The 24891-nt window shown below is 50.9% G+C and overlaps 2 protein-coding genes and 1 pseudogene across 2 annotated transcripts; 1 reads left to right on the top strand and 2 right to left on the bottom strand.

Annotated features, from left to right (window-relative positions):
• Positions 1 to 2270: 2270 nt before the first annotated feature.
• On the bottom strand, positions 2271 to 7465 carry LOC133776608 (keratin, type I cuticular Ha3-I-like). The gene is made up of 7 exons (XM_062215688.1): positions 7088 to 7465; positions 5642 to 5724; positions 4653 to 4809; positions 3659 to 3820; positions 3448 to 3573; positions 3062 to 3282; positions 2271 to 2388 (listed from the first exon to the last, which is right to left on the bottom strand). The coding sequence occupies exons 1-7, from the start codon at positions 7433 to 7435 to the stop codon at positions 2271 to 2273; spliced, it is 1215 nt and encodes a 404-aa protein (XP_062071672.1). The 5' UTR covers positions 7436 to 7465.
• An 8516-nt stretch (positions 7466 to 15981) lies between these two features.
• On the bottom strand, positions 15982 to 20075 carry LOC133776592 (keratin, type I cuticular Ha4). The gene is made up of 7 exons (XM_062215663.1): positions 19601 to 20075; positions 19417 to 19499; positions 18095 to 18251; positions 17131 to 17292; positions 16920 to 17045; positions 16534 to 16754; positions 15982 to 16063 (listed from the first exon to the last, which is right to left on the bottom strand). Exons 1-7 carry the CDS (start codon positions 19946 to 19948, stop codon positions 15982 to 15984), a joined length of 1179 nt encoding a protein of 392 aa, XP_062071647.1. The 5' UTR covers positions 19949 to 20075.
• A 2577-nt stretch (positions 20076 to 22652) lies between these two features.
• Positions 22653 to 23386, top strand: LOC133777230 (malignant T-cell-amplified sequence 1-like; annotated as a pseudogene).
• Positions 23387 to 24891: the final 1505 nt, after the last annotated feature.

The following is a 24891-nucleotide window of genomic DNA, read 5'->3' as shown; positions in this document are numbered from 1 at the left end:
AGCTCCCATCCCCGGGCAGGGGACAGGGGCTGGGGAGGCGGCCGTCCTGACAGAGACAACTGTGCAGCCTCTAACCCGGGCCAGTGGTCCCACCCCGTGGATGACTGATGGGAAGGTGGCAGAGAGCGGCTTGCACACACCTAGGGATGGCTCCTGGGGACGAGGCCACCCTGAAACTGGCCCTGGGGTGTTCTGGGCACAGCATCGAGCGTCACTCGAGCCACCTGCCCAGGTTTGCTGCCCGACCTCCAACACACCAACAAAGGAGGGGGCAGCATCCCCTTGCCACACCAGGTGGCCAATCCCAGATCCAGCACACGAGAGGTTTAAGACTAGCATTAAAGCCAGCATCGTCCCTACAGGGGAGATGGCGTCAGCTCCATCTCACGGAGAGTCGCAGGATGGTCACGCCGAGGACAGCCTGGGCACAGGAGCAGTGGCCTTGGCACAGGCCCCATCGCACACGGTGAGGGGCGCACACATCACACACAACACCTTGGCTAAACATGAGCGGGCACCGGGAGGAGAGGCACAGGGACCCGGCATAGCTGCCACCTGAGGCCCTCACAGGCACCAGAGACCTGAGATCCTAGTCTGGTTCTAAACAACAGAGTGGCAAAGTGCAAATTCAGTTCCAGTGGTCAAAACATTTGCACAAGAAGAGGAACATTTTTAAAATCTGTTGTGGGGGGTGGAGAGGGTGTGGGGTGGGCAGCGTTCTGTCTAGTGGTGAAGACTCCACTTGGGGCACCTGCGTTCCATATCAGAGAGCCAGGGTTCGAGTCCTGACCCCAGCTTCCTGCCGATGCACACCTGGGAGGCAGCAGCGATGCCTCAAGTACTCAGAGCCCTGCCACACCCATGGGAGACCCAAACTGAATTCTCAGCTCCTGGCTGCAGACTGGCCCAGCCCTAGCAGTTATGTGCACATGGGGAATTAACCAGTGGATGGAAGCTCACGCTTTCTCTCTCTCTCTCTCTCTCTCTCTCTCTCTCTCTCTCTCTCTCATATAAATAAATTTTGAAACCACATTTTTAAAAAACTGATAAGAGGCCGGCACTGCAGCTCAACAGGCTAATCCTCCGCCTAGCAGCGCCAGCACACCGGGTTCTAGTCCTAGTCGGGGTGCCGGATTCTGTCCCGGTTGCCTCTCTTCCAGGCCAGCTCTCTGCTGTGGCCAGGGAGTGCAGTGGAGGATGGCCCAAGTGCTTGGGCCCTGCACCCCATGGGAGACCAGGAGAAGCACCTGGCTCCTGGCTTCAGATCGGCGTGGTGCGCCGGCCGCGGCGGCCATTGGAGGATGAACCAACGGCAAAGGAAGACCTTTCTCTCTGTCTGTCTCTCTCTCACTGTCCACTCTGCCTGTCAAAAATAAAAAATAAAAAATAAACTGATAGCTATTAGTAAAATGTCACAAATAGCCCTGTTTACTATTATGAATTACTCACTATTTCCCAGACACAAGTTTCTGCTAACAGTTCCCAGTCTCCCTAGGAGTGCATACAGGCTCTGGGCGTCTGTTTGAAGCCAGTTTTATTCTCTCGTGGCCACACCTCGTGTGTAACCAACAAGCAGAGCAAAGCCCAGGCTCATCCCCCTGGAAGAAGAGGAAAAACTGGCCGCACAGTTCCCAGTATTTGGCAGGTGTTCCATAAATGTTAGCTCCTGTCCTCTTCCTGCGGGAATTTGAGACACTTCTGGATGTGGTAACAGTTAGATGATACTAAGGGCCCGCAGTGAGTGTGTTCGTCATATTCAGATGCAGCTCCTGCCCGAGTGTCCGGCTGGTTTGGCACTGGCCTGAGTGGCTGCTGGCTCATTGTGTGCAATGAATGTTAATGAATCACGAAGACCTCTGAGAGCAGGGCCGAGCCATAAAGTCCTCTCCTGCTTGCAAGCGGCTTTATAAGCCGCACACACCGAGTGAACACTTGGGAAAGAATGAATACCAATGAGAATCCCGTCTGCTGGGCAAGAGGACTTTATTAGATCTGGGGATCTGCCAGGGAGGTGGAAGCAGCAGAGGCAACCGCAAAACACCACCCGCGACACTTCTGCAACTCAAGACTCTCGGGCTGCGAGAACACAGATGGACGGCGCGAGACGGCCCGGGGGCGACGCATGGGGTGGCTGGGCTTGTTCTCCTTCCAGGCCACGATTCCTGGTGATGCCTGGGGCGGGGTCCTGAGGCTGAGAGGGGTCGGGGGGCTGAGCTGGTCTGCTGATGGCCGTGCTGTCTTCATGTATCCTCCTGCTGGCTCTGGGTCATCTAGCACCCAAAGGTGCTGCAGGGCCCACAGCGGGAGCGTGACACACAAGGATTGGCCACGCAGGGGCCGATGGGCTTCTCACACACGTTGGTGGTGGCACAGGGATTGCAGGGCAACCTGAGACACAGAATCGTGAGACTGTCAGCGTGAGAAGGGTCATTAAGAAGGCAGGAAGGGTTTGATGGCTTAGAAGGCAAGCCTGGTCCAGATCACTCCTGCGAAGCTCTGAGACGGTGGCAGGAGAGCTGGGAAGGCCAGACGAGGAACCCCAGCCTTCCTTCTCAAACCCGGGGATGAGGAGAAGTCCTTTCATCCCTCCAAGCCCCAGGCTTCTTCCCCATAAAAGAGTGCTGGTACTGCCTACCACCCAGGTGTAAAAATTCCACCAGACTGAGTTTATGAATTACTGTGTTGGTGCCAAGAGCTGCACCCTCTGAGCATTGAGTCATCTTCCCATTGACAAATGCTCAGACGTCTAAGATGCTATCGTGACTCCAACTCTGCCTGCCTCAGACGGCCCTCACAGCTTTCCCCTTTGCTATGACAAGCCACCTGCACCCGAAGGACCGCCAGTGGGGAGGAGAGCCAAGACTCATGATTGTCTTTCAGAACAAAAAAAAAAAAAAAAAATACCAGTAGCCCAGGGAGTGTTGGTAACAAGTAAGTTACACTTCCCACGGACACAATGAAAAACTCTGATGGAGACAGACATTTCGGAAACATGATCCACAGAGTCCTGTAGTGCAACTGTGCACCTGCCTTCCTGGGCTGCTGCGTCCCAGGTACTCACTTGCAGTCCTCGCTCTCCAGCAGGCCCCGGTACGTGTTGATCTCGCACTCCAGCCGGGCCCGCACGTCCAGCAGCACCTGGTACTCCTGGTTCTGCCGCTCCAGGTCTGCCCGGATCTCACCCAGCTGCGACTCCACGTTGCTGATCATGCACTGCACCTGGGACAGCTGGGAGCTGTAGCGCGCCTCGCTCTCCGTCAGCGTGTTTTCCAGGGAGTTCCTCTGGGGGGGACAGAACACGAAGGCGGTCACACGGCTGCTGCTCTCCAGGGTTTCTCCAAGGGCTTCTTCCTCCATAGCCAAGGAGGCCGTGTGGCCCCAGGGGTACCCTAGCGGCTCCAACTCCCCGGCTTTGTGGTGCCCCCAGCATGTGTGAGCGGTACCCACCAGATTGTGCTGGGCCTGCAGCTCGATCTCCAGGGCGTTGACCGTGCGTCTCAGTTCGATGATCTCGGCCTGATGGGTCTGCAGCTGCTCTGAGCTGGACACCACCTGCTTGTTCAGCTCCTCTGTCTGCAACACCCAAGGGGAGAAGACGAGGTCAGATCCTGCCTCAAGGGCCCTGCAGGACATGGGGCTCGGGGTCCCGGGTGCGCACCTGCGTGGTGAACCATTCCTCCACTTCCCTGCGGTTGGTCTCCACCAGGGCCTCGTACTGACACCTGGTCTCGTTGAGCACGCGGTTGAGGTCCACGGTGGGGGCGGCGTCCACCTCCACGTTGAGGCGGTCTCCAATCTGGCAGCGCAGGGTGTTGACTTCCTGATGGAGCAGAGGGAGGCAATAAACCCAGGTAAGAAGCCCACAAATGAACTCTCTCTGAGGGAGTCTGATGTGGTGGGGGATGATCGCAGTGAGAACTAGAAAGCATGAGCTGAGGCCTGGTTGATGAAGAACCCAGGGAAGTGACCTCCAGTGACCAGCCCTCCTCTCTGCATAATACGGATGCTAAATTAAGGATTGCAGATATTTCTTCCCCCTCCGGGCTTCTCTGCTTTCTTTTTTATACTCCCTTTGCTGGTGTCTGACCTCCTCCCATTCATTGCATGTCCTCTGCCTTCAGACATGCTTCCTCCCCAGGAAAGCATCTGATGGTGGAGATGCGCATCTGACGGTGGAGACGTGCATCTGACTTCTGAGTATTGCATTGATCTGCATCGATCACCACTTGAGTTCGCTCTCCCAGATTTCCCACACACTCACTCATCCATCCATCTTTCTGACCACCTGTTCGCCCTGCTTGGTGTGGCAGACTGAATGTTCTCTATCTCTTTCCAGTCTTGGCCCTTCACCGCATGCCTTTTCAGAAGACAACAGATCTTATCAAACACTAGAAAGGATGTTAAAGACCTTGGTGTGGACACTTGGCCATCCAACTAGCCCCAGGTGGAAATCGGTGAACCGATGAAGCTCCTTTCTATAAAAGAGGCTGACCTGTGACTTGGTCCTTGACAATCCCCCAAGCATCCTTGATCAACCAGTGAAGTGTTCTGTTACCTCTTGGGTGCTTGGCAAGTCCAGGCCCCGCCCCCTGGCCCTGCTCTGGGAAGTCACGCACTCTCGCAATTAGGCTGCTAGGGATTGGAACTCTCACCTGCTCGTGGTTCTGCTTCAGGGACAGCAGCTCCTCCTTCAGGGACTCCACTTGGGCCTCCAGGTCGGCCTTGCACAGGGTCAGCTCGTCCAGGACCCTGCGCAGGCTGTTGATGTCGGATTCCACCAGCTGCCTCAGGGACCGCTCCGTCTCGTACCTGCACACCCAGCCCAAGGCCAAAGGAGGTCAGAGAGGAAGGCTGACCTCACCAAATTCCTATTATCCCGAGATAGGTTGAAGTTTTTACAAGCTCTTTCAAAGACCTCTTTCTTCAGTGAGACCAGCAGAGAAGGTGACAGCGGGCTTCCTGTGCAGAGCATGGTCTAGCAGGAGCTACACTTGCTCTAGCAAGCCCACTCAGGGCCCTGCCATCTTTGCCTGGTCCAGTCAGTCACTGAGCTCCGTAATTTTGCTGTAAATTGCCCCACTGTCCGTTGTAACCAGCTAAGGAGCATCGCAGTGAGAAACGAGAGTCCGCCCCACCCAGCCTTTGCCATGCCGTGGCTGGAGATAAATTCCTGAGTCTCAGAAACTCAGACGCCTCACCTGGAAATGAAGTCAGAGTGGACGCAGCATAGGGTCGGACTGAAGATGAAGAAGTGATGTTGGAAACTTGGCATTGTAAACAAGTCCCATGGAACGCAAAGAATCCCCATGATGGCCACGGCCATATCTAACACTAGCGACTGAGTCCCTGGAACGGGCTTTGCCTCCCATTTCTGTGGTTCAAGACCTTCCCAATGGATTGGTAGTGATGGATACACCCTAAGAGCCCAGTGTGAAATTTCACTTTGAAACTTGGCCCAGATGTTGAGTCGAGAAGGAAGAAGAACAGGTGGCTGCTGACACTCCTTCTAGCTCCAAGCAGAGACACACAGCCCTTGGCGAGGAGACTTGACATTTAACCTAACAGTGCCCTACTGCAAGAATCCTCCCACCACCATCTAGAAGCTTCTGCTTGCACATTCCCAGAACGGGAAGAATCTTACTTGGTCCGGAAGTCGTCGGCCGCCAGCTTGGCGTTGTCGATCTGCACCACCAGCCTGGCGTTCTGAGACTTGCTGCACAGGATCTGGGGAGGGGGTTAGCCGTGGAGTGAGTTACTCCAGAAAGAAAGGCCTGTGCTCTGGCTCCCAGCCACACTCCTCCCCGACACCACTGAGTTGCTTTGAGATCATCAGCTTGGGGATAAAAGGAGGACTCGTTCACGGGGCTGAGCATTTCAACACCAGAGGAGCCGAGGGGAAACGCGCCCTTGGCCTTGGCTCTACCCTTCTTGGTCGGCCCCTGGTTTCCTGCAGGCACTAAGCTTCCTGGGCAGCCAGGCCTTGGGTAAGCGAGACCAACCTTCCCAGTTTGCTAAGAGCTGAGTGGGTGCCTGGGATGCTAAAATCGGAAAAGCTCCAGGGGAACCGGCACGAGTTGGGTACCCCACCCTCACACCACCCTCATCCCAGCCCCGCTGAGCTCTCCCCACGCCCCTCATGGTGCCCTTATGCATGCCATTGCGAGAAGCTTCCCCCTCCACCTGGGACGCCCTTGGATGCTGCACCGCTGGCAAGAGCCCTTGCGTCACCCGCTCGGCCCGTACGCGGTCAACACTCCTGAAGACCTTTGCTGCCCACATCCATCTCCCCTGTTGGACTCGGAGCTCCAGGAGACCGACCCACCCAGTGCTTTATCCCCCACCCAGCGCTGAGCCTGATGTCCGCCAACTGGGGGTGAGTGACGAAGGATGCTCAGATTGTGCAATCCCTTTCTGGCTTTCGCTTTGCCGGGACTACTGCACAGCAGACAGCCAATTCCCTCTGAGCACTCAGGGCCTGTGCACCTAGGTAAAATCTCCTGCTCATCCTCCAAACCCCACTCAGCTATTGCCTCTTCTGGGGGAGCCCTCCCTAACCAACACCAGGCATTAATCCCACCTCCCAGCCAATTCCTCACCTGCACCCCTGGCCATCCTGCATGTGTGGCCCGGCCTGTCCCTTCTGTGCACACCTGCTCTTAGCGGATGCTCTGTGTGACTCTGTGTGTACGAGTGAGGCTAATGGAGCCAGGGACTCTTGCTTTCTGTAGATACTGTCTTTTTGCAGCAGCTTTGAAAGGCTTTAAGGATTTGAGAATTCACTCAGGAAATTCCTATCTCAGAGAAATAATTCAGGTGTCTATTATATTTAAGGCTATGAAAAGAAGACAAGTGGATCTTAGCAGAAGCAAGGAATCCAGGAGCAGTGACTGTTTGGGGCTAATGCCCTACTCTACACTCAGCTTAAATAAATGTTCTACAGCTTCTTGACGTCCTAGCCAAGGCAATGAATTCTTTGTCTTTATCATCCCCAACATCGACGTGAAACAACCTTAGATCCACTCAGAAATTGGCAGGTTAAGTGTGGGCTAATAGTTCATTAAAATGGCACGCGGCGCCCGCGGCTCACCTTCTGCTGGAGCTCCTCGATGGTGCGGAAGTAGGACTGGTAGCTGGGGCACAGCAGGGGCTCCTGCGGCTGGCAGCGCTCCTGGATGAGGCTCTCCAGCTCCGCGTTCTCGCGCTCCAGCTGCCGCACCTTCTCCAGGTAGCTGGCCAGCCGGTCGTTCAGGAACTGCATGGTCTCCTTCTCGCTGCCGTTGAAGGAGCCCTCGCAGAACCAGTTGCAGTTGCCCACGTTGGCGGGGATGTTGCAGGCCCCGGGCAGGGTGCAGCCATGGCAGCTGGGGGGCACGCAGGGCCGGGAGGAGCAGCTGGAGCGGCAGCTCAGGCTGGACAGGCAGCAGTTGTACGGCATGGCGCTGGGAGGGAGTAGTGCTCTGCAGGTCAGTTTCAAAGCCTGATTCCTGGCCTCTGGTATAAGCCCTGTGCCTGTCCAGGGCTTTATATTCTGTCGCCAGTGGGTGTGGTGATTGGGTAACGCATTAGTCCCTTTTACCCTCTTCACCAATTTTTTCCACGTGTTGTTTAACCACCTCACACGAGTCCTTCGCCTCATAAAACATTTTACTCTGGCTTCTTGCTATGTCAGGACTCCTGACAATCAGGCTGTCTGGTTAAGTTACAGCATCATGATTTGGCTTCAAAGTGACCAGCTTTGCCACCGGCAGTGTTTGTGCCCAGAGCGTTGGGTTAGAGTGACAGCCCTGGGCTGACCTCCGGAGCCGGGGGCACCAGGAGCCCAGCGCACACTCAGCTAGGACGCTGTGGAAAAAGCCATCTGGAAGCCAGACTGTGCAGCAGGGGACGCTGGCAGCCCTGCTCCCAAAGGACCGATGTAGCCATCCGGTTCAATGTCCCTTCATGACTGAGCCTGGAAGGTGCAGGACAACTCCGCCCTCTTACTGTGGGGCCTCAGGACGTCTCCCTGGCTCCATTTCTGCTATTATTCAGTATTCACAAGAACATTAAGAGAAGCAACAATTTCAGAGCACCTGCTATGCATGAAGCATTGAACCACATGTTTAGGCAGGGATGACTCTACTTTTGGTGAGGGCTCCTGCTTGCTAAGCACGCACTGCACACCAGGCACTGTGCTGTGCTTATCTGCTTTAACTCCTCCAGTCCTCCTGACCCTCGGCCAATGTCTGTAGACAAGGACATCGTACTTCTGGGAAGTCGCTCAAGGTCACTGACGTCCAATAGGAAGTCAACACTCAGTCGCTACTCTCTTGGGTCCAGTGGCCATGCTCTCTGCATCATATGGTACTGCCTCTCTTTTCCAGTCTTCTCACTACTGTGATGTAATAGTGCAGAGATGGCCTGAGCTCCATGCAGCTCGGTCAGTGCTGGACAATATCCTCTCCTACATTAGAACCAGCCAAGAATGAACACACCTGTCCTTCTCCATCAGAGAGCCAAAGGTATTGTCACGGAGTTTTCCTAGGCAAGAAGGCATGATTACCACTTGAGACTTGGACACAGGAAACTCTGGGTTGGCCTGATGTCAGAACACCCGAGCCTTGCTCTCTAAAGGACGAGCAGAGTCACCCCCTCTCATTGTGCGTAGCCAGCATCTCATGGCCATTGGGACATTTTGGCAAACAGATGTTCTTCTCTTGTGCTATTCTAAGTGGAGCTGTGAACTCTGAGGGCTTTACAGTAGTTTTATAATAGTTGAGAGCGCTCAAGGCAGCTCCTGTTGGAAGCCACGTGCTAATCCTGTCCTACAGTCCTGGCTCAGATCAGCCTCTCTCCAAACTTGCCCTTGCAGCCCCAGACACATTCTTTTGGTTATCCTCATGGGAGGCAAATCTTCATCTTCCAAGGGTGCACTTATGTTTGGAACCAACTAAATGTCCTTTGAAACCAAGCCCCGTGAGTAGGATAAACAACCAAGATGAGTAACGTCTTTAATGGATCAGAAACAAGTTGTGACTGTAAAATAATAACCTGTGTTGTCCTGGATGATCAGAAAGACGTTTCCATGGAGAAGTTTCAAATATGCTCTTGCAAAGGGGCCTCTTGGGAAAGAATGGGTGGTCTTCGAAAGTGACCCTGAAGATACCAATACCCTCCACAACACTCACAGGCCACAACTCTCTGCCCTTAAAATTATCTGCCCTCCTCCCATGAGTGAGATGTGCAAAGGGTATGTCAGTTTAAAACCAGTGTGAAGTTGATTGAAGTCCTATTGGATGAGATCACGTAACATAAAACAAGTAACCAGATCCACTAGCTTTCCACTACCCCTTGTCTTTCTCCCCTTTAATTTTATTTTCTCCAGGATTCAAAAGAAAAAAAAAACTAGAAATGACATTTTTAAAAATTTTTAAATTTTTTTTATTTATTTGAAAGACAGAGTTACAGAAAGAGGTAGAGACAGAGAGAAAGAGAGGGCTTCCATCCACTGGTTCACTCCCCAGATAGCCACAATGGCTGGAGCTGTGCCAATCCGAAGCCAGGAGCCAGGAGCTTCTTCTAGGTCTCCCACATGGGTGCAGGGGCCCAAGGACTTGTGTCATCTTCTACTGCTTTCCCAGGCCAAAGCAGAGAGCTGGATTGGAAATGGAGCAGCCGGGACTTGAACCGGCGCCTATGTGGGATGCCAGTGCTTCGGGCCAAGGCGTTAACCCACTGCACCACAGAGCCTACCCCTAGAAATGGAAATTTTAAAGAATAGAAAAAGAACAACTTGTTGCAGACTATCAAATGCACTCATCAGAATCCATGGAGTCAGACTACCATCTACCTCAGCCAAAGTGGAAGAATTCAGAAATAAGAAACCTCGTATCTTTGAAAGTGGAGGGCAGAGTTTAGAAAATGCGACCCTCAGCACTTCTTGGGTCCATGCAATCATGACAGGTGCATAGCTGCACGGTCCCCAAACATGGCTGATTCAAAGGGGGATGTGGATCTGTTGAAAAAAGAGCCAAGTTGCAATTAGCTTCCCAAGAATTCAGGAAGGCAGCTTTTTTGTATTTATTCCAATTGTTGGGTATGATGAATTCTTGCCTTTGAATAGTAATGATATTGTCTCTGGCCAATGACCTTTCAAAAAGCATGATGAGCAAATCAAATCCTAACAACTAGGAAGGCTTTACACCTGCCCGTGTAATTGTGCCAGACGTCATGGCTGGGCTTCTGGTCCCAAGATGTGAGCAAATTGCAGTTGAGGTTGAAGGGTGCTATTTATTACGGAAGCCAAGGCTGTTTCCAGGGAGAAGCCACACACAGCGCCCAGTGGCTCTTAACCATGGCGTGGAGTCTGGCCAGCCTCCTGCTGAGGCCACCTGCCCTGTGACCTGACCTTAAAGGCATGGAGACACTTCCCTCCTCTCAGAACCATCTTTCCTGATGCCAGGCCCTGCAGCTTGAAATTCTCGCAGTGGAAATGCAAAAGGTGTAATCCTAGAAGGGCAAAGTAACAACTTGGGCCACTTACAGATTAACTGTATTTTCACGTGTCCAGACAGCCAGGACTGTCCAGGAGTGGTATCCTGGTGCACACACAGAGCAAAAAGACTGCTTCATGTCAAAGGGGGATCCCAGGGGGAGGTAGAGGACTGAAAGCACCATTTGTCCCATGTCAACAGCAGCCATGCTGCTGGACCAGTCAAGAGTTGCCTACAAGAACAAGATATAAGCCCGCAACAGGCATTGCTAATTCATCGGTCCCCTAGCCTCACTACATCGAGGGGAGAAAGAGTGGAGGTAATCCAGGAACTCAGCAAACACAGCTAGATCTACTCAACTTCCAGTGAGGGGCCAGCAGGAGAAATGATGGAAAACCACTCAGGTCGGTAGTAAGATGGGCTGAGCCAAGACAGTGACCAACACCTCCAAATGGGATTCAGAGCTGTAGGTCCACAGGCTCTCCCCAGAGCCACCTTTGCTTCCCTTACACTTGGCCCTGGGCCTCTAGTGGGAATGGAGTTTGGGGGTCTTCAAGAATCAAACAATGTCACCAAAGTGCCAAGTTCATCCAGGCTGTGGTTTGACTCCATCTGGTCTAGAAGAGAGGCAAAGAGCGTCAAACAATCCAGGACAAAGTCTTCCTGGGGAAGCTGGATTCCAGAATCCTTTATAGAAAAAATGAAGGCTATTTATGTAGACTCTCTGAAGATCAAGGACAAGGTCAGACGCTAAAACATTTTTAGCAGAACACAGAGGATAAAGAGAAGCAGACTGATGCTTGGTGTGAATGTGTTGTGTAGAACTTTCGCATTGAACTCACGGACAAGCCGGTGACTTGAGACACTTGTGAAGGGACCACTGGGAGCCGACTCCTTCACTGAGCAAACCACAGATCCTGCCGTCATTTTTACTAACTAGAGGTCTCCCCATTTCTATATCCAGTAGATTTTCTGATTCTCGTATTTCATCGCCACTCTTGCTTTTAAACTCTGGCAACCCGGCAACCCTTGACTTCTGTATCACTTCCACCACTTCTATTTCACTTCCACCTACAGCAGCCAGACGTCATCTCTACCTTTGGAGACCTGGAAGAACCAGGGCTGAATCTTGTGTCAGGGACTTAGGAGAGCCCTGTGTCAGCTCTATCGTTTGATCAATGGTCTCCAGTCATTCTTTTCCAGCTCTTTCCTTTGGAGGCCTGCTGCTCCTTATCTCAAGTTCAAAAACTTCAGGTCCCTAGTAGTTGTGCATGATGGTTAATTTTATGGATCAAGTGGCCTGGGATAAGGGATGCCCAGACAGCTGGTGAAATGTTGTTTCTGGAAGTATCTGTGGGTGTTTTTAAAGAGACCAGGATGGGGCTGGCGCTGTGGCAGCGGGTTAAAGCCCTGGCCTAAAGCACCGGCATCACATATGGGCGCCGATTCCAGTCTCAGCTACTCCACTTCCAATCCAGCTCTCTGCTATGGCCTGGGAAAGCAGTAGAAGATAGCACAAGTACTTGGGCCCCTGCACCTATGTGGGAGACCTGGAAGAAGCTCCTGGCTTCTGGCTTCGGATAAGCACAGCTCCAGCCGTTGCAGCCATCTGGGGAGTGAACCAGCGGATGGGAGATCTCTCTCTCTCTCTCTCTCTACCTCTCTCTGTAACTCTGTCTTTCAAATAAATAAAATAAGTCTTTAAAAAGAGACAGAGAAAGAGAGAGAGATCAGCAGTTGGATCAGTCTACTGATGGAAAGGCCTCCCTCACCAAGGTGAGTTGACGTTGTCCAATCTGTTGAGCACACAAACAGAACAAGAATGCAGATGAAAGGAAAATGTTCTCTCTCCCTCTCTCCCTCTCTCCCTCTCTCTCTCTCTCTCTCTCTCACTCATTGAGCTAGAAGATCCTCATTCTCCTGACCTCTGACAATGATGCTCCTGGTCCTCTAGGCTGGGGCTCCAACCATACCCCTAGCTTTTCAAGGCCATGTTGATAACAGCAGACTCCATAATTGCATGAGTCCATCTCTTATAATAAATCCCTGGCTACATATCTCTCTATTGGCTCTGTCTCTCTGAAGAACCCTGGCTGATACAGTGCTCAATCCCTACTAGTTTCCTTCCTTCTTTCTCCACAGTCCCCTACCTCCAATCAGCGTCCATATCCTAAGCCACACCTCTAAAACCCATCCCTTCTTTGCCACATCGTCCTCCACCCAAATCATACCTGGTTATCCCTCACCAGATTCCTTGTGGATCTTCCTTCTGTTTGATGCAACACCATCAAATGCCCACAATGCCCCAGTACAGACAGAGCTGCGAGATACCATCTTATGGATATTATATTTCAAATCTATGGAGAACCACTCAAAGGACTCTCAGATATGGTCTCACTACCATGCAGTTTTTTCTTCCATCGTCCCCTTCACCCTCCATCCCAGGTTAGGATTTAGTTGGTCAGTTTCCAATAATACCTTCTGAGTCCTCATATTTTCACCAGGCAAATTCTTGCTTAGAAAACTTCCCCTCTTCTCAGATCTGTGCAGAGTCATCTGTCCAACCAGATCCGTCACGCTTGATTTCAGAATTATGCTTATATCACCCAATAACAGTTGATTGAAGGTGAAACCGAATGTATATAAAGTTTTAATAACCTTCTCATGAATCTTCATTAGTGCTACTCTTCCTTATTGATTTTACTCACGGTAGTTCATGGTTCACATGAGACTTTAATGGAGTGATGGTATCTCTTGTTGTAGGGCCTGCAGTACAAGACAGGCAGACAAAATGTACACAGACATACTGCTTTGGTTTTCAATGCCTTGATTGAGTGCTACATCCTTCTTTAAAAAAAAGATAGATTATTTATTTATTTATTTACTTAAAACAGAGAGTTAGACAGGGAGAGACAGAGAGAAAGAGAAAGGTCTTCTACCTGTTGGTTCACTCCCCAAATGGTCGCAATGACCAGGGTTAGGCTAGGCCAAAGCCAGGAGCCTGGAACTCTATCAGGGTCTCCCACGTGGGTGCAGGAACCCAAGTACTCAGGCCATCTTCCACTGCTTTCCCAGTCACATTAGCAGTGAACTGGATTGGAAGCGGAGCAGCTGGGACACCAACTGGTGTCCACATGGGCTGCCGGTTGCAGGTGGTGACTTCACCTTCTGTGCCACAGCACCAGCCCTGAGTGCTATATCCTCTGGAGCCTCCTCCCAGCACCCTCTCTGAGATTCCCAGTTCTTGAGTTACCCCTCCTTGATCCACACTGATGTTTGTCTGTGAGGTCTGTCTCTGCGTCTTAGCCCCTCCAGGCTGTAAACATGCTACAAGCTGGGACTGGGGTTCACTCACTTGTGTTTCTCAGGAACCCTCATCAAACCTGGTATACATAGTAATTATACATATATATGTACATATATAATTGATTATAGTTGTGTCAACCAGAGATAAGTTGAATGAATAATTGAGATTGTAGCCTATAGAATTGACTGCTTTGAAAAATCAGAGATGTGGCAAGTTGAGGGTTCCTTAGGATTCATATTTGTTGGGGATTATTTAATGAACATTAACCTTTCTTAGAATTATAAAAAATACAATGTTTAAAAGGTTATGGAGGTCGGCGCCATGGCTCACTTGGCTAATCCTCTGCCTGCAGCACCAGCACCCCAGGTTCTAGTCCCCGTTGGGGCACCAGATTCTGTCCCGGTTGCTCCTCTTCCAGTCCAGCTCTCTGCTGTGGCCCAGGAGTGCAGTGGAGGATGGCCCAGGTCCTTGGGCCCTGCACTCGCATGGGAGACCAGGAGGAAGCACCTGGCTCCTGGCTTCGGATTGGCGCAGTGCACCAGCCATTAGTAGTCATTTGGAGGGGGTGAACCAATGGAAAAGGAAGACCTTTCTCTCTGTCTCTGTCTCTCTCTCACTGTCTAACTCTGCCTGTCAAAAAAAAAAAGGCTATGGAGGGGCCAGCACTGTGGCATAGCGGGTAAAGCCTCCGCCTGCAGTGCTGGCATCCCATATGAGTGCTGATTCGAGACCTGGCTGCTCTACTTCCAATCCAGCTCTCTGCTATGGCCTGGGAAAGCAGAAGATGGCCCAAGTCCTTGGGCCCCTGCACCCTTGTGGGAGACCTGGAAGAAGCTCCTGGCTTAAGATCAGTGCAGCTCCAGCCGTTGCAGCCATCTGGGCAGTGAACCAGTGGGTGAAAGACCTTTCTCTCTCTCTCTCTCTCTCTCTCTCTCTCTGTGTGTGTGTGTGTGTGTGTGTAACTGTGGCTTTCAAATAAATCTTTAAAAAAGATTATGGAGAACATTATAGATATGAGCGAGGATCTAAGCGAAAGAATGAACATGAAAAAGGCAAGAGAATAGAGTTGACTGCATTGAGAGAGTCTTTTTAGAGGGCCACAGGTTCTGGATAGCAAGTAGGTAGCAAGATGCACTGATCTGATAAAGATAAGTCTTAGTCTAGTTGAACATGATGCAATGGCTCGACACCAGCAAAACTAGGCCACAGGCAGTCGGACCCCTACACTTGAGCTAAGGTGAGAGCAAGACTTGGGGGTCCTCAGCCAGAAAAACAGAGGAGAGGGGAGGGGAGATAGCTAATGAGAAGACTGAGAAGATGTGATCAGAGGAGTAGGAAGAGGCCCAGGGCCGGTAAGGTCACAGAAATCAGTGAAGATGCATTTTGAGGGAGGAGCCAGCACCTGTACAGGGGATGCAGGTGCAGTGAGGTGAGCGGACCGGATCGCTGCTCTTTGAGTGATTTCTACAGAAGCTGTCTTCAGGAGGAAGGGCAGTGGACCACTCTAGTCTGATGAGGGTGACAGTGGGGGCCAGCAGTGAGGTCTAAGGAGGATTCTCAGAATTGCCAAGGGCCTGGTAGCCAAGGCAAGATAGGCACAAGACACTGAAGGCCTGGATTCCTGCGAGGTCTGCCTTCGGAGAGAGCGTCCCAGCAGGACGTCCTTGCCTCGCAAGCTGTGTTTCCTGTGTGCACAGAGGCTCGGCTCAGTCATCTAAGCCACCTCACTGTCTTAATGAAGGGGTATTTTTTACGAAACAGTCATGATGAGTACTTAACAAGGCATGAATATGGATGAGAAATACAGTTACTATGCCACAGAAATAAAGTTTATTGGGAAGTAAATGAAGTAGCCTCCTGACATTCCAAAGAATACTAAAGAAGAAAGGAGAGCAGGAAACACAGCACGTACAGGAAATGCCCAAAAGTCACCCACGGAGCTCCCGGTGCAGGGAGCTGAGCACCCTCGGAGACAATGAGGCTCAGCCCGCCACACGAAGGCTTTGTCCCGGTGTGGGAAGCTGACGAGGGCCTTGGCTTGTTGGCTGCAGAGCGTAGTTCAATGTGGAGCAACATGGCAGTTGGCACGGTGAGGCTTCTGGATGGCAACTGGGCTCCCGCAAAGACAGGAGCTAAGGACATTCCCTGTGCGTGAGCTAGGAGGCTTCACTGACGTCTTCGAAGAGGATGCACGGTTCTCAATTAGCAGCGCTTCTGAGAGCTGCAGCAGGGTCCGCAGGAGCTGCCACTGGCGTTGGTGGTGGCACACGGGTTGCAGGGGAGCCTGGGGGGAACAGTGGTTTAGAATGGATCGGGCAGGGCATGGAGAGAACTCTAAGGCACGCACAATACCTTGTGCTTAATTAGACATTAGAATTCCCAGTGGTGAGAATCAGATTTTAATGATTACCAAATCCTTCTCCCCTTGCCTCTCCCAGATTGCTATGGGCAAAAGTAGAAAATTAACCTTTAGAAAATAGTATCTCATGCTCTTGAGCTGTCATGGAATTTAACACAAACTGCCTTACCCAACAGGTATTATGCCTGGCCATCTCCCTACCGTCACCTGACATGGGCAGCCTCCAGGGACAGGGGATGTTCCCTTTATTTCACCATTCCACATTTCCTTATCACCCATCTCCACAGAGCAGACACTGATTTAATGTGTGTTGTTGGCAAGTTGAAAATTGGCCCACTGTGTCCTACACCCCATCATACATATTTTTCCCAGGAATCCTCTACCTCCCTACTCACTTGCAGTCCTCGCTCTCCAGCAGGCTCCGGTACGTGTTGATCTCACACTCCAGCCGGGCCCGCACGTCCAGCAGCACCTGGTACTCCTGGTTCTGCCGCTCCAGGTCCGCCCGGATCTCACCCAGCTGCGACTCCACGTTGCTGATCATGCACTGCACCTGGGACAGCTGGGAGCTGTAGCGCGCCTCGCTCTCCGTCAGCGTGTTTTCCAGGGAGTTCCTCTGGGGGGGACAGAACACGAAGGCGGTCACACGGCTGCTGCTCTCCAGGGTTTCTCCAGGGGCTTCTCCCTCGACAGCCAAGGAGGCCATATGGCCCCAGGGATACCCTGGTGGCTCCACCTCCCCAGCTTCGCAGTGCCCCTAGCAGGTGCGAGCGGTACCCACCAGGTTGTGCTGGGCCTGCAGCTCGATCTCCAGGGCGTTGACCGTGCGTCTCAGCTCGATGATCTCGGCCTGATGGGTCTGCAGCTGCTCTGAGCTGGATACCACCTGCTTGTTCAGCTCCTCACTCTGAAATAGCCAAGGGGAAAAGACGGGATCAGACCCTGCCTCAAGGGCCCCGCAGGACGTGGGGCTCGGGGTCCAAGGTGCGCACCTGCGTGGTGAACCATTCCTCCACTTCCCTGCGGTTGGTCTCCACCAGGGCCTCGTACTGAGCCCTGGTCTCGTTGAGCACGCGGTTGAGGTCCACGGTGGGGGCAGCATCCACCTCCACGTTGAGGCGGTCTCCAATCTGGCAGCGCAGGGTGTTGACTTCCTGATGGAGCAGAGGGAGGCAATAAACCCACAGAAATGCACCTGTGATTCCTGCCTACAAACCTGAACACAACCCTACCCAAAAAGCACTAACAAGCCTAATCATTCCCAAAGACACGCATCCACCTGCCAAACAGGGATCACATCAACTCCTTTCCAAATAAACGGAAACAAATTCACACTTCCTCTAAGACTAAGTGCAAGGTCTGGAGCAAGTCCCATCTCTCATCTTTTTTCCCCCACATCCTCGTAGGTGCTGCACGTCCAGCCCCAGTCAAATACACCCTGCGTGTCCTCCTCTGCATCTTTGCTCAGCCTTGCCCCTGGACTGGAGCCCCGAACATGGCCCTCCTCCCCTCGCAGCTGAGAAGAGCTCCCTGTGTTTTCCCAGGCAAACTGGGTTGGAAATGCTCTTCCCCCGTCTCACGCGGTACTCATTTCGCTGTCTAGGGTTCCACCACGGTGTCTACGTGGCTGTCTCTCCACACGAGACCATGAGCTCTTTGTAGACAGAAGCCCCCTCTTCGTTCTCCCTTTTCCCCCATCTCCACATCCAGATTCAGGCCCTAACAGTGACCAGCAGAGAGCAGGGCTCAGTTGGTGGGTGTTCTTCCTGGCCATCGCCAACAGCTCCCCAGACAACACACAGCTGCTTGGTAGAGATGCATACCAACTCATTCTGCATAGACTTCCAGTTCTTCAGAGACAGTCCCAGACCAGAGAGCCTGACAGTAACGGCCTCCCGATTCCCGGTGCTGGCGGCTTATCTCTGCAGCATCATAATTTTTCACTTTGCTTCCTACCTCCTCGTGGTTCTTCTTCAGGGACAGCAGCTCCTCCCTCAGGGACTCCACCTGCGCCTCCAGGTCCGACTTGCACAGGGTCAGCTCGTCCAGGATCCTGCGCAGGCTGTTGATGTCGGATTCCACCAGCTGCCGCAGGGACTGCTCCGTCTGGTACCTTCCAGCACAAGGGATGGGGAAGGATGAGCCAGGATAGACGCCCATCTTCCTCATCCAGGTCTTGTTTGAATAAGATTGGCCTGGATCTTTGTGAGCTCACACAGTCCCCTGCCTCTTGCCTTCCACGTGTTTCTCTCCAGCTAAGCACGCACAGGCTCACTCTAACACCAGGAGGTGTTCCTCAGATGGAGTCTCTCACTTTGCTCGCAATTTGCCAACTATTACATCACCAAATCAACCCACCCCTTCCCCCCCCCAAAAAAAAAAAACTAATTTCAATTCTGAAATATGGGGTTTAAGAAGCCCTTCCAAAAAGATCAAAATAGATTGAGCAACCCCAATGCAAAAGTCCAAAATCTGGAACTTTCTGAGCACCAACATGAGCCACAAGTGGAAAATCCCACAGCCAGCCTCATGGGATGGTTTGCAGTCAAAATACAGGTGCAGGCCGGCGCCGTGGCTCAACAGGCTAATCCTCCGCCTAGCGGCGCCGGCACACCGGGTTCTAGTCCCGGTCGGGGCACCGGTCCTGTCCCGGTTGCCCCTCTTCCAGGCCAGCTCTCTGCTGTGGCCAGGGAGTGCAGTGGAGGATGGCCCAAGTGCTTGGGTCCTGCACCCCATGGGAGACCAGGAGAAGCACCTGGCTCCTGCCATCGGAACAGCGCGGTGCGCCGGCCGCAGCGCGCTACCGTGGCGGCCATTAGAGGGTGAACCAACGGCAAAGGAAGACCTTTCTCTCTGTCTCTCTCTCTCTCTCACTGTCCACTCTGCCTGTCAAAAATAAAAAAAAAAAAAATACAGGTGCACTAAAAATATTGCATAAAATTTACCTTCAAGCTGTGTATAGAAGTTGTACGTGTATGGAACCTAAATGAGTTTCATGTTTAGACTTGGGTGCCATCCCCAAGACATCTCTTATGTAAGTACAAATATGCCAAAGTCCAAAAATAAAAAAACATCTGGAACACTTCTGGTCCCATGAATTTGGGATAAGAGGTACTCAATCTATGTCAGCTGAAGAATGAACAGTCCGGGGGACCCTGATTTGGCATGAGCAGTCCTAAGAGGAAGAATAAACAGGGAGAGATGACATTTTTCCCCTTGGGCCCAACCAGGAGGCATGAGGGCCTTGGGGGTCCTGTGACCCAAAGGGATCAACTCACTTGGTCCTAAAGTCATCAGAGGCCAGCTTGGCATTGTCGATCTGCACCACCAGCCTGGCGTTCTCAGACTTGGCACAGAGGATCTGAAACACAAGTTCTAGTGTGAGGTCCACTTCCACTGGAAAGGCTCGGCTGCAGCAGGAGAGCCAGCTGCTGCTGGGTGCCCCCAGCGCCCGCCGCTCACCTTCTGCTGGAGCTCCTCGATGGTGCGGAAGTAGGACTGGTAGCTGGGGCACAGCAGGGGCTCCTGCGGCTGGCAGCGCTCCTGGATGAGCCTCTCCAGCTCCGCGTTCTCGCGCTCCAGCTGCCGCACCTTCTCCAGGTAGCTGGCCAGCCGGTCGTTCAGGAACTGCATGGTCTCCTTCTCGCTGCCATTGAAGGAGCCCTCGCAGAACCAGTTGCAGTTGCCCACGTTGGCGGGGATGTTGCAGGCCCCGGGCAGGGTGCAGCCATGGCAGCTGGGGGGCACGCAGGGCCGGGAGGAGCAGCTGGAGCGGCAGCTCAGGCTGGACAGGCAGCAGTTGTATGGCATGGCGCTGGGAGAGGTGGTGGGTGAGCAGGTGAGCTGCTGGAGGTGGATGTGGGTGAGGTCTGAGTCTCTCCAGCCTCCATGATCCTTTTATACCCTTAAATGTGGGTGGGGAACTGGCACATAGCATAACTTCCTTTTCTAATGCTTCAGCTAATTTTTCTCCAAAATATGCTAGTTAGTTGTTTCCAAAATAATACTCCCATAAAATTATTCCATTCCGCTTGTGTCACACCAGGCTCCTCCTGGCTGTTCAGTGGTTGATGAAATCAGAGTTTCATCAGATGGCTTCAAAGGAGGCCAAATAATCGCTGCCCAAAAGCCTGTCCCCATTACTCAGAGGGGAGGACAGCCGGCGACGTGGGGTGGAGTCGTTTGGGAGCCTGAGACTCCCGACCCATGCGGTGCTGCCACTACATTTCCCGAAAGAGAGCTTCAGGGGAGCACTCCTCCAGGACCCCTCCTCCCAGAGCTGCCCTCAGCTCGGCACTCAGTTCACCAGGTCTACCGCAGACTCTCGCCTTGTGTTCGTTGTAAGGACCCAAGCCTTAGTGTTGGCCAAGACTTAGTGAATTCGCCTCTCTATGCAGGGATTGAAGCTGTTAGGTGTCAGTGGCTGGGTAGGGAAAACGTAACGTGGAAACTGGCTGGCTGGGTGGGAGGAGCACATGAAAAGGGGATCCACAAAGTAAGGTCCACGGGCCAACAACTGCAGTGTGTGTGTGTGTGTGTGTGTGACATCTAATAGAACACAGCCATGCTGTTCACTTAGGTGGTGCCTGTGGCTGCTCAAGCTGTCCAATGGCAAAGTCATTGCAACAGAAACTACAGAGCCACAAAGCTCTCCAGCCCGTAACAGAACATCTTTACCAACCTGCACGGCAGCCAAGTTTCTGTGAATACAAGAAAGAGAGAAACTTCTCTGTCCCTTTTCCCAGACTTGACGCTCTAAGGATTTTAGCGCCCCTGGAGGTATGGACCACAGCAGCTGGAGATGCTCCTGGGATAAGTCAGCGTGCCTGCAAGGGTGCAGCTGGACTCTGCTGCCCCTGAAAGCGGGTACTATCTGGCAGGTGCACGCCTCTCTAGCACCTCTGGTGTCATGTTACCCACTGCCTACCAGGACCTGTGGAGTCTCCTGATTGCCCAATAGTGAATCTTAACAGAGCAGCCCTCCACGCCTCATATTCTTTCCCCCTGTCGTTCTGTTTTTCCTAGAAATAAAGTCATAGCTCAATGAAATCCCAGCTGGTTATTTGTGGGACAAAGCACAAGCCATTGAAGGATGCGTCCAGATTCTGAGGGCAGTGTGAGAAGGCCAGACAAGCACACTTCTGACTGTGTGTATTTGGGTCCTCCTTCTCGTTTGTCCAGCTAAAGGTTGCTGTTGTTTATCATTTTAAAATACCAACTCCTGGTGCCGGCTCTGTGGCATAGCAGGCAAAGCTGTCACCTGTAGTGCCTGCATCCCATATGGGCCCCAGTTCAAGTCCTGACTGCTCCACTTCCCACCCAGCTCTGCTATAGCCTGGGAAAGCAGTGAAAGATAGCCCAAATGCTTGGACCCCTGCATCCACATGGGAGACCCCAAGGAAGCTCCTGGCTCCTAGCTTTGGATTGGCCCAGCTCTGGCCATTGCAGCAATTTGGGGAGTAAACCAGTAGATGGAAGACCTCTCTCTCTGTCTCCCCTCTCTCTGTCTGTAACTCTATCTCTCAAATAAATAAATAAGATATTTTTTTAAAAAAACTCTAGTTTAATTGATTTTTATATTGTTTTTCTATTATTTTTATTTATTGCCCCTTTAACCTTTATTATTTCCTTACTGGTTTCATTTATTCTTTTTCTGCTTCCTTGGGGTATAAAATTAGATTGTTTGAGATGTTCCTTCTTTATTAAAGCAGCCATTTATCGCTGTAACTTTCCCTCTTAGTACTGTTCTTGCTGCCTGTCACAAGTTTTGATATGTTATGTTCTCTTCATGCACCAATATATTTTTTATTTCTATTTGGATTCCTTCTCTGACCCTTTGGTTATTCAAGAGTATGTTGTTGGCCAGTGCCACAGCTCACTAGGCTAATCCTCCCCCTGCGGTGCCGGCACCCCAGTTCTAGTCCTGGTTGGGACACCGGATTCTGTCCCGGTTGCTCCTCTTCCAGGCCAGCTCTCTGCTGTGGCCCGGGAAGGCACTGGAGGATGGCCCAAGTGCTTGGGCCCTGCACCCACATGGGAGACCAGGAGAAAACCTTTCTCTCTCTCTCTCTCTCTCTCTCTCTCTCTCTCTCTCTCTCTAACTCTGCCTGTCAAAAAAAAAAAAAGTATGTTGTTAATTTTTACCTATTTGTGCATGTTTTGGCTTTTCTTCTGCTGTTACTTATTTCTAGTTTCATTTCATGGCAGAAGCAAAAGATGTGATGTGGTTTCAGCCTTCTCAAATGTGTGACCTACTATGTGATGGAGCCTGGATACTGTTCGGTGTACACTGGAGAAGAATGTGGATTCTGCTCCTGCTGGGTGGAATGTTCTGTAGATGTGTCTGCTCGTTCCATTTGTTCTGTATGCTGTTCAAGCCCACAGTTTCCTTACTGGTTTTCTCTCTGAATATTTCATCCTTTATGGAGGTGGCATATCAAAATCTCCTATTGTTATTGTGTTGTTATCTATTTCTCCATCTACTTCTATAAATTGTTGTTTTAGTCCGGGTAACGACAACAGCTCCGACTGTCAGAGCTGGCCTTCCTCGTGTAGGGGGACCTGCTGGACCATTGCTAATTCAATTTCTTTCCCAATCCGGGCCCTTCCCTATCATCGCCCCCTTCACCTTGGATCATGTTCAAGAAATTTGATGAAAAAGAAAATGTGTCCAACTGCATCCAGTTGAAACCTCAGTAATTAAGGGCATTAAGAACCAATTGATAGATCAATTTCCAGGTATGGAACCATGGCTTAATCAAATCATGCCTAAGAAAGATCCTGTCAAAATAGTTCGATGCCATGAACATATAAAATCCTTACAGTAAATGGAGAATTGCTATTTTTAGACAAAGAGAAGGGCCTTTTTATCCAACCCTAAGGTTGCTTCACAAATATCCTTTTATCCTGCCACACCAGCAAGTTGATAAAGGAGCCATCAAATTTGTACTCAGTGGAGCAAATATCATGTGTCCAGGCTTACCTTCTCCAGGAGCTAAGCTTTACCCTGCAGCAGTAGCTACCATTGTTGCAATCATGGCTGAAGGGAAACAGCACGCTCTGTGTGTTGGAGTCATGAAGATGTCTGCTGAAGACATCGAGAAAGTCCACAAAGGAACTGGCATTGAAAATACCCATTATTTAAATGATGGGCTGTGGCATATGAAGACATATAAATAAGCCTCAGAAGGAATGCATTGGGATAAATATAGATATTGTGCTGTATCTGTGCTTGTATGTGTGTGTGACAGCATGAAGATAATGCCTCTGTGGGTATGTTGAATAAATTCTACAGATGCTAAAAAAAAAATTTGTTGTTTTATACGTAGGTGCTCTGATGTTGGCTGCATATATGTTCATGATTGCTTTATCTTCCTGGTGAACTTTTGTCTCTTTGTGACAGTTTTTGACTTAAAGTTTACATTGTTGAATGACCTAAGTGTAGCCATTCTACTCTCTCTTTTCATAATTTTTAATTGGCAGATAATAATGATGCGTATGTATTGGGTAGAGTGTGATTCCATCCCTTCACTGTGTGTCTTCAGATCTGAAGCCAGTCTCCTGTAGATGCCATGTAGATAGATCTTGTTTTCTTAATCCATCTGACTATTCCATGTCTCTTGATTTATTCATTTATATTTAGAGCAATTACTGATAGGGAGGGACTTAATATTGCAATTTTGTTCATGTTTTGTCTGTCTTGTAGTTCTTCTGTTCCTCCTCTCCATCTTTACTCTCTCACATTTCATTTTATTTACTTATTTATTTTTATTTGACAGGTAAAGTTATAGGCAGTGAGAGAGAGAGACAGAGAGAAAGGTTTTCCTTCCGTTGGTTCACTCCCCAAATGGCCACCACAGCCAGTGCCATGCCGATCCAAAGCCAGGAGCCAGGAGCCAGACCAGCTTCCTCCTGGTCTCCCATGTGGGTGCAGGGGCCCAAGCACCTGGGCCATCTTCCAGTGCCTTCCCAGGCCACAGCAGAGAGCTGGACTGGAAGAGGAGCAACCGGGACTAGAACCTGGTGCCCACATGGGATGCCGGTGCCACAGGCAGAGGACTAACCAAGTGAGCCACGGCGCCGGCCCCTATGTTTCATTTATTTTTTATGTTGATATACTTTGATCCTTTTCTCTTTCTTTTGTCTCTCTTCTATAGCTATTTTCTTTTCGGTTACCATGGGACTTACACAAAACAGCTTACAGCCACAACAGTCTGTCTTAAGCCGACAACACTTAAATTCAGTTTTACCCAAAAACTACACTTTTACTGCTTATACACACACTTTATGTAACTGATATCACAACTGACATTTTTATCTTATAAATCTATTAACATAGCCCATTAGTATTGTTATTTTTAATATTTTTGTCTTTTAGTTTTCATGTTGGAACTGGAAGTGATTGACCTACCACCATTACAATATTACATTATTCTGTATTTGTCGATATTTCTGCCTTCACCAGCAAGTTTTATAGTTTCATATGCCTTCACAGTGCTACTTTCATTCCAACTTGAAGAACTCGTCTTAGCATTTCTTCTGAGGCAGAGCTTGTGGTGATGAACTCTCAGCTTTTTGTTTGTCTGGAAAGTCTTTATTTCCACTTTACTTTTGAAGGACCATTGTGCTGGATATAGTACTCTTGGTTAGTGGAGTTTTTTCCTTCAGCATTTTGAATGTATTGCCCTGCTCTGCTCTGGTCTACAAGGTTTCTGCTTAGAGTCTGCTGGTTGTCTTATGTGTGCTCCTTTGTA

Source organism: Lepus europaeus, chromosome 18, assembly GCF_033115175.1.
Source record: "Lepus europaeus isolate LE1 chromosome 18, mLepTim1.pri, whole genome shotgun sequence".
Taxonomy (NCBI): Eukaryota; Metazoa; Chordata; class Mammalia; order Lagomorpha; family Leporidae; genus Lepus; species Lepus europaeus.
Note: the sequence above shows the minus strand (reverse complement) of the source record. Positions and strands in the feature narration are given on the sequence as shown.